At 39.5% G+C, this 9837-nt stretch overlaps 1 protein-coding gene across 1 annotated transcript; it reads right to left on the bottom strand.

Moving 5' to 3' along the window:
* Positions 1-5309: 5309 nt before the first annotated feature.
* On the bottom strand, positions 5310-6321 carry LOC118575524 (olfactory receptor 2D3-like). Its single transcript, XM_036176034.1, has one exon. It carries the CDS (start codon positions 6303-6305, stop codon positions 5361-5363), a length of 945 nt encoding a protein of 314 aa, XP_036031927.1. The 5' UTR covers positions 6306-6321; the 3' UTR covers positions 5310-5360.
* Positions 6322-9837: the final 3516 nt, after the last annotated feature.

Genomic DNA, 9837 nt, shown 5'->3' with positions numbered 1-9837 from the left:
TAACACAGAGGACATAGGAAATATGCTTCCTTTATAGCTATCTAAAATTAGACAGAATGTACTATTCAAACACCCATGGCATATGAGTGTTTTAAAAAGAAATTAAAAAGAAAACCCTCACCACATAAAACGCAACCCAAAGTAGAGTGGTAGAGGTCACTTGTTACCTTAATTCGAACTCAGGAATTAACACCAGCATTAAAAAAAAATTACTTCAAAATTTAAAATTCTTCTCCTCCCACAAATAAAAACCCATTAAAAAAATTCAAAGGAACAGTGGCAAAATATCTAAAAATTAAAGACAATAAAGCATTGTACATTAAAAGCTAAACTTTATTAGGCAATGGCTAAGTTTTACCCTTACTAAGCAAAACTGAGATGATTAAGCATGAAATCCAGGTAGTGAAAATCATGCATGTGTGCACAGCTCGAAGAACCCAGGATTTAAAAGCACAAACCAATGAAGCATGCCACGCAGATCATTATAGAGGCAGCAGGCCAAGAGGTTCAGGGTGACATGCTTGCATTTTATATATTGGCATTTAAACTTTATGAGGGAGAACAGTTCTAAGATTAGAGGGTAGTAAAATTGAGCTCCCGGCACTGCAGAAGCATATCTAAAAGCAGCTGCTCTTCAGTACACTCTCCCTCTTCACCTCATGCTCTCTCTCTAGCCACATCTCAGCTCAGCACCCAGGACAAAGCTAGAAGCCTGAACCTCCACTTAGACTGGGACTACACTCCCTACCTGGACCCATTTAGTGTGGTCCCAAACTCAGAGCATCTGAGTCCCCACTGCAGCGACTCAGAGACACTTGTGAGCACAACTTGAGTCCAGGGCTCCCTTCACTCACGCAGGGTCCCAGAGACAAGGAAACCATCTTCCTTGATCAACTACAATTAGAAATTAGAAATTTCTGCCTTCACTTTGCGCTTAAAACACAGGCTCATCACTCACCACCGCGCCCTCCTGTGGATATAAACAGAACTGGAAGAAGTAACCAGTACAGGGCTCCTCCCCACCTCAATGTGGCACAGGCCAGAGTCTGTCTTTCAACTCTCTGCCTTCTTTAAGACCCTGCTCACTTAACACAGCTGTCTGCCATTCATGTGGGTCTTCTGGCGGGTTGTTGAGCTGTATCAAACACGCTGGTGCTCCCTTCCCCATCTGGAAAAACGGACTCAAACCAAACTTTCTCTACTCTCTGCTGCCCTTTATTTACCTGGAACTGAAAAACGGATGTACTTTCCACTGACAAACTGTGAAATAGGGAAGGCGCTTTATTGGTGTATTTATTATTCATCAATTCATTCAGTTTGGCATGGTGGTGAAAGATCTTTGAGGTATTAGTTCAGTGTTGGCTTGCTGCATGTGAGAGGGTGTGTGACATTCATGAAGCCTTGTCACTAGCCACATAGATTTTGTGGTCTGGAGTTTGAGTGTGTCTAGGGCTGGATGTGAAATGTGTATTGATTCTGGGTAGATGAGGAGTAATGCTATGAGAGGGGGAGGGGAGAAGGAAGGGGTGAGAGGGAGGAGGTTTGGCTCTAGGACAAAATACAGATAACTTGATAGGGAAAGATCAGCCTGAGACTTAAGACATAAGAGGCCACATGGTAGGTGTGGGGACACAAGGGCAGGGAAGTCTGCTCAGGGGAGGAATGCTTAGTCATCTATCTGAGGATGTGACTGGTGCTTGGATGGATGGATGTACACAGTGCTGCAAGAGCAGTGAGAAGTCAAATCAGTAACCTGGAAAATGCTTTCTATAGGGGGCTTTAGATCTAGGCCATGAGTCCACTAAGGTAAAAGCAGATGGCACTTAAGAGAGAGTGAGTGAGTAAATGTGTTTTGTGTGTGTATCTACCAATATACTCTGCATGCATTACTTTAATAACTGTGGACATCACCATTTCTTTAAATCATCACCACAATACTTAAGATAGAGATTATCATTCCCAAAATTATTAAAAGAAAACAATGGCAAAGGTAGAGTTCAGGTTCATTTTGCTTCATGATTGCCCAACACCCAGTCAGTGTTTCAAGATTTAGATCATCATTAGCCAGATACACATGGGTTGTGGAATGATATTTTATATAATTAGGCATATGATATGTGACTTCCATTGTTCATGAGAGGAATGATCTTTACAAACATATTTACCAAGCTGGATAAAATTGAAAATTCCAGCTCGTAAGTGTTGTGAGTAAACTGTCTTGTGCATGCTAATGAATTAAAAAGCACATAAAAGGAAAAGGCACAGACGGTAGGCAAATGACCAGCCTTCCTATCAAGCCTCCTCTGGGAGTGAAGTTTCTCACCAGGTAGCCTCAGATGTTCCCTGACAGTCTGGCAGTGCCCTTTGAAGCTTATTTCAGATGGCAGTCACCTCATGGTCTAGCACAACTTGATAAGGTTTCTCTCTACAAACGACTGTCTGACTGTCACTACAAATGTAGAGGATCCTGGAATTCATGGGATGCTTGCACTTGTTTGCTGCAAACTCTACTCCTTTCCATCTTCATGAAATCATCTCTTCTGGATTGGAACCTGCCTGTATTTATCTAAAGATACAGAAAAACTTGATTCAAGTCAATGGTTTTTCTCAGAGCTCCTACTTATTCATTCTTTTGTTGAGACCCTAATTTGTGGCATGTTCTATGCTAGACTTTGAAAATTCATTAGTGAACCCAACTAGGAAATGTCTGCTTTACTATTTATTTGTCGAACACTGTCTTCACAGCATAACAGCCATTACAGATTTCAACAAAGCAGTTGTGACTACTTGCAAGGAAACCCCAAGATCAGGCCTGTGGCCCTTCCCTGATATAAGTGAGAAGAGAGGGTCATTAAGGTAGATTAGAGATTCCAGGCACTCTGCCTACACTGGCCTCTCAGATGTGTATGATTCTGTTAAGTTGCATGTGGTTTCACTGTCTTGTAGGGTGATAAGAGCACACAGTATGTGGAAGGAAAACTGAAATGTGGTGGTGGGGACCCCCATCTATGCAGCAATGAGGAACTAATCCATGTTGGGATCAGACATTTCCGTGAAGTGACTGTTTGGGGCCCACCTACACTCCCTAAAGTAATACTTCACTAATACCTAGAAATAAGCTCAGAAAAACTCAAGTTAGACTCTCATGGAATTGTTATTTTATTTTGGTCTGTTTTTGGGCATCACCCAAGGCATGCATTTCCTATGCTAATTTATTTAGTTCATTCACTTGGTGTTGTGTCTATGTGCCCTCAGAATGTTGTGTTGAATAGCTTGTGGGTTGTTCTGGTCAACCTGGAATTCATAAGTAGTTAATGCCTTAGTATGATTTGGCTTCCTAGCACACATGTCACAGATATTTATCCATTTAGCTTCAGACCATCTGAATACTTCTACTTTTATAGTCCTATGTGAACTTTGGAGGAAGTGAGCCTGTTCCCAGGCCTATACAGAGGCTAAATGTACCCCGAATTCACTTTGTTTGGTTTGCTGTAGAAGGGCACAGCAAATGACAAGGACTCAGTCAACTACATACACTTGTATGACAGTTACACAAAAACAAAAACAGGCAAACAGTTTCAGCCAATCTTTCTGTTGCAAAAAGACTTTATAGAGGATATGCTCAAGGTACAGTAAATGAACATATTCTATGAAAAGTTTTAAAACAGGCTATTTTAAAGAGAACTTTCAGATTTCCAAAAGTTTGAGAAGATAGCACACAGTATGCTGTATCCACTATTATGTTATCTTACATTATTAAGTATAGTTGCTACAATTAATAACCTTGGTCACATTTTTTTTCTGAAGTTGATCATATTTCTTTAGTTGGTTTACTTTCTTGCCTTGAATCTGCCCTTTAACATTTTTCTAATCCAGGGTCCCTCCCAGGTCACCATATTCCATTTAATTGTTGCACATCTGTAGGTTCTCCATGACTGTTACATTTTCTGAATTTCCCCAATTTTCAGAATAACCTTAACAGTATCCCAGAAGTCTGGCCAGGTGTTTGTAGGTTCCATATTTATTGGAAGTTTCCTGGTATTTTTCTCATGGTGAGACTGATGTTATAAAATTGGCCATAATGGTCACAGTGACAAGGGTAGAATACCAGTTTCATTACATCATACTAAATGTTCCATCAACATGAATAATTATTGTTACACTAACATATATATCATTGAAACAGGTTTAATCAGAGTTGGACAAGATGAAATGAAATAATAGTTCAATAAGTAGCTTTGAAAATGGATAAATGGATTAAGGAAAGGAGTTAGTGTAGATTCAACATAGCACTTCACTGAGGAGAGTTGTTTCTACTGCAGAGCCAAGCTGAAGTCTGTGACTCCTCGACACATGTTCATGGAGACTTTTATAATGGCTACTAATGGGGAACTCTTTAAACATGTGACTTTGAATCCTCCTCAGATATGAAAGTAACTAGAAGTTTGGGTGAAAGAGAAAAGTATCTCCTAGTGTATTCATTTGGACCAAGGGTTTATGAGAACCTGAAGTGGGCTCTGAAAGTGACTATTCTAGAGAAGCCAAGGCATTGTGAGATGTGGTGTACTAGCATCCAAGCTTGTGAGGCATTGATTTAGGTTAGAATCTACAATTGCTTAAATTCTGATTCCTCTTCCGTGTTGAAAGCAAATATTTTTCTTGGGCTTATTCTGTGGTGGATGACTACAATGTATGCAGGGAATAAGAGTCACAATCCATCAAGGAAACCTAAGGCAAGAACTCTACTGGGCAGAAACCTGGAGGCAGGAGCTGATAGGAAGCTATGGAGGAGTGCTGTTTACTAGCTTGCTCTACAAGGTTGGCTCAGCCTGCTGTCTAAGAGAACCCAGAACAACCAGCCCAAAGGGTGTCTACACTCAAAATGGGCTGGGCCCTCCCATATTACTAATAAAGAGAATTCCCTACAGGTTTGCCTACAGCCAGGCCTTATAGAGGTAATTTTTCAATTGATGGTCTCTCCCCTCAGATGACAAGAGCTTGTACCAAATAACATAAAACTAGCAAGCACACTTGGATTTGAGGCCCATGCTAGCAGATTTGGCTGTGCTTATGCGTAAAACAAGTACATGGCAGCTGAATTAAATATGTACACATTAAAATAGTACTTCTCACCTTTAATAATAATAATAATAATAATAATAATAATAATAATAATAACACAACTCCAATTTTCCACCTTTTTCCTTTTCTTTGTGATCTGGCCTAGAGTAGTCACAATTTCCACAGTGTGTTCTTTGGTTTCATAGTTCTTCCTGAAATGACTTAATTCATAATAGACTCCCAAAATCCTACTCCATTTTCAAAGACGTTACCATGGTGAAAAAGCCCAGACCCACAGGTCATTTCTTGCGAAAGAAGGACATTCTTGCACCTAGTCTCCTGAAGGCACCCTTGACATCCTTGTTCCTCAGACTATAAATTATGGGGTTTAGCATTGGAGTCACCACTGTATAGAACACAGATATTATCTTACTTTGCTTCTTTGTGGTTTTGGTGTTTGGCTGCATATAGTTAAATATTGCTGAGCCATAGAAAAGGACAACAACAATGAGATGGGAACCACAGGTGGAGAAGACTTTGAGCCTCCCCTCCCCAGACTGCATCTGGATCACAGTGGAGATGATGTTCCAGTAGGAGATGAGGATGAGGGAGACAGGTGCTAGGAGGATTATCACCCCCATTGCAAAGATGACCATTTCTGTGCTATAAGTGTCTGCTGAAGTCAGCTTCAGGAGGGCGGGAAGCTCACAAAAGTAGTGGCTGACTGTGTTCTGCCCTTTATAGGGAAGATGGAAAGCAACTGTAGTGTCTATCAGAGATACTAGGAGCCCACTAGCCCAGGACCCTAGAGCCAGCTGGAGACATAGTTGTTGGGTCATGATGGTGGAGTAGTGTAAGGGCTTACACACAGCCACATACCGGTCATAGGACATCACTGCTAGCAGAGCACACTCTGTACATCCAATCTGAAGGGTAACAATTACCTGTGTCACACAGCCCCAAAAAGAAATAGTTTTCCTTTTTGTCAGGAAGTGGGACAATACTTGAGGAACAATGCTGTTTGAGAAACAGAGATCTGCAAAAGAGAGGCTTCTAAGAAAAAAGTACATGGGAGTATGAAGTCTAGAATCCATGAAGACAAGGATAATGATGAGCAAGTTTCCAAGTACAGTCAGCACATAAATGATGAAGAAAAGAACAAACAGAAGGGTCTGAGTCTGTGCATCTTGTGAAAGACCCAGTAACAAAAACTCATCTACAAAGGTCTCGTTTTTCCTTCCCATTGGGCTTAATGCTTATTTACCTGTTTGCCAACAAACAACAAGAACAGAGTATGATTGGGTTTATGCCATTAAGTATCCTGAAGATGTAGCTTGTGTTAAAACTGACATCTAATTTAATATTTCTACGATTTTATATGTTTTAAATTTAACATGTTCTAATTAACACATGTTTATTTTTACTCTAATTATTTGTCTATAATTTACATCAATCTCATTTACCCTCAGATCTTATATCCACTGCTGTTTTTTTTAAATAACTAAAATACAATATAGTTTAAAGTGTTCCTTGGAGTTTTGGAGATATGGCTCAGACACTAAGAGCACTGTCTGCTTTTCCAGAACTTCCAGGTTCAATTCTCAGCACCCACATGGCATCTCATAGTGTTCTTAACTTTAGTTCTAGAGGGTATGATGGATGCCCTCTACTAGTCTCTTCTAGCGCTAGGCACATACATGGTGCACAGACATAAATGCAGAAAAAACACTCAGAGAAATAGACATTAAAAAAAGTCTTCCCAGCTCATTTTGTTATGAGGGTTAAAAGTCATAAATGAAAAAAGAAGTTAAAAATTGTTGTGATACCTGGTTAGTACTGCATATGAAATGATGAAGGAAATAAGAATAATGTTTGCAACATGTGCAGAAGGTGTCTGTGAAATAATATTAAGACAGTATTGGAAGATAAGCCCACAAAACAAGAACATTTGAGGGACATGCTAGATAAAAGTTAACTATGCCATTCAGGCCATATGAAATACAATAAAAAAATTAAGATCAAAAAGTGATGGTCCAAAAAGCATACATAGACTATGAAGAAGAAATTGTGTTGTGGGACATATGCAGAGATTTAATGTATCAAATATTAAGAAATTATTAATGTAATCTATTTATATCATAGCAGGTCAGATAATAGCATCTTGGTGAAATTAATAGAGAATTCAGAATCAAACTCAAGAATAGCCTGGGAATAAGTGATAAAAGGGAATAGATGATAAAGGATCATCCAAGTCAATGGGGAAAAGGCATATTAAAGACAGCCATCTGATTACAAACAAAACTTTCTCAAAATTACTCTAATGTAAAACAAGGCAAAATAAACACCCTATAAATTACATATATATATATATATATATATATATATATATATATATATATTTGTAATTTTTAAGCGAGGGGAGTACTTTCTTAGGGGATTAAAAAGCATAAGCATTAAATTAAGATTGGTATGTTTTATTGCACAGCAGCTTAAAAGAGAATGATTGACAACATGGACAACATGTTTCCTATAGACAACATAAAAAATCAAGCTATCATATTAGAGGGCTTTGAAAATCCAAAAATAAAAGAACTCTTAACTAGAAAAAAATGGAAAACATGGGCCCAGTCAGGAAAGTGCTTGAGTTACACCCCCAGAGCTCACACAAATAATCCAGGAATTGTGGCACTCACTGTAACCTCAGCATTGTGGAGGCAGAAAAAGGCAGATTCCTGGGGCTCAGTTCCCACTCAGTGTAAACTACATGGCCATTTCCAAGCCATTGAGTACAAGGAGATTTTCATTTCTGCCTTCACAGTGCTGGGATTATAAACCTGTGTCACCACACCTGGTTTGTATTGCAATGAATTCTGGGCATTGAACTCAGGTCTCTATGCTTCCAAGGAAAGAGCTTTTTGGACTTTTTTTCCCCCCAACCTTGAAAAGAACTTTTAACATGAAAATCACAGAAAAATACAAATGACAAAAAAATTTGATAATGTAAAGAATCAATCCATCCTTACTTAAATCCATAGAAATGTAAAATGAAGCAACAGTTAGCTGTTCTTTCTGTTTTAGCAGATCGGCAGAGATGAAGTAGAATGAAGTCACTCACTAGAACGTAGGCATGAGTGTTTGTAAAATCTCTCTCAAAGGAGCCTGAAAATTTAAGAAATTACAAAATGAATTTTCCTCTAGGAAAGATCATCTGGAGTGAGGTAACCCAGAACAGAAAGAGAAATGTTGCATGTTATTTCTCACCTGAGGCTCCCACACCATACCTTTACATGTGAGTAAATAGTCTGGGGTCACTGCTGAGACCAGGAAAGTAAAAAGGAGCCATTTCAGGGGGTAGGAGGTAGAAGCAATAGAGAGCAGAATAGCAGGGCAACAGTGATCTGAAGAGAAAATGGGAAAAACATGGGGCTCTAATTAGTGAAGATGGAAAAGGTAAATATAGCAAAAGGTGGGTGAAATAATTGGCCATCTGGAAAAGTCACATGGAATCATATTATTAACTACCAACCTCAAAATACCTATAATATAGGTAAGTCAATGTATAAATATACATGTATGGTTTAAATGAAAATATTGCGTCTTGACTGAAAATGTCCCAAAGAGCCAAAGACCACCTAAAAAACTTACCAACACCTGACATGAGAAGCTCTCTTTGTTGTTGACCAGGGTTGTCCAGGAGACTTCCAAAACATTATAGGCTATTACTATTGCCCTTAGTTGCCCTGCCTCCTGGAGATAGAAGCTATGTCCCTATCACAAAAGACACCATGTCTTTTGGACACAGGACACAGAAGCCCAGAGCTGGATCTAGTCTTTATTAAAGCCTTCCCCTCAAGGACTAGCTTTCATGGTAACAGAGGCTCTGTGCAAACTTCCCGGAGGACAGAAAACAGCCAACAGTCTTACCTAGCTATGATGTCAGTGAACCACACAATAATGACTGGCATGGTACAATAACTCGCAGGCTGCAGCAGGGGCACACATATGTTAGCAGTAATCATCAGTTCTCTAATTGTACTTAAGACCTGCTCAACAAGAGGGAAATCATGCTTGGTACTGGAAACCTAGCCAATTACTTAAAGCTAATGAAGTCATAGACCTTGGAGGAGATGCTACAAATTACCTCCACCACTTTACTAAACCAGCATAATCCCTAACTACATTCTAAATATTTGTCTTATATCCACAGATAACTAGTTCTTACCCTTCACCAAGGAAATCTCTCTTTGCAACAGGTGGAGAACATTACAGAAAACCACAACTGATCAAAATGCAGGGAGGGTTGTGGAGCCCAGTCTCAACGGATGTATCTACGAAAACACGTTCTGCACCAAAGGCTCAGGGATTACTGTAGAACAGGTGGTGGGAAGACTGTAAGAGCCAGAGGAAGGGGGAGTTTGCTGTGAGATTGTGTCATCTAGAAGTGTCAGAAGCTACACCCATGAAGTCTCAACAACATGGCTGTCTAAACATGACCTAAACAAGGCATGTCAATAGGCATGGAAGGGGAAAACTCAGGAGACTTCAGCTCTAAACAAAGAACGACAGGTAACCAGGGAATGCTGAGAGAGGGAGAAATAGTCTCCCCAGGGAAGAGCACATACACGGGTATCCAATACCAAATATCACACTGGAAACATTTTCAGCATAAGTAATAGTATAAGGATTGATCGAGTTGTGTGTAAATATACACACACATATGTGTGTAACAACAACTGAAAAAAAGATGCCATGAATCTTGAAGATACAAGGGAGGTA

Source organism: Onychomys torridus, chromosome 1 (genome assembly GCF_903995425.1).
Source record: "Onychomys torridus chromosome 1, mOncTor1.1, whole genome shotgun sequence".
Taxonomy (NCBI): domain Eukaryota; kingdom Metazoa; phylum Chordata; class Mammalia; order Rodentia; family Cricetidae; genus Onychomys; species Onychomys torridus.
The sequence above is the reverse complement of the archived record's forward strand: the minus strand, read 5'-3'. Positions and strand labels throughout refer to the sequence as shown.

What these genes read in the sequence shown, in the direction of transcription:
- LOC118575524 (XM_036176034.1), bottom strand. Translation starts at nt 6,305, where the DNA reads ATGGGAAGGAAAAACGAGACCTTTGTAGATGAGTTTTTGTTACTGGGT.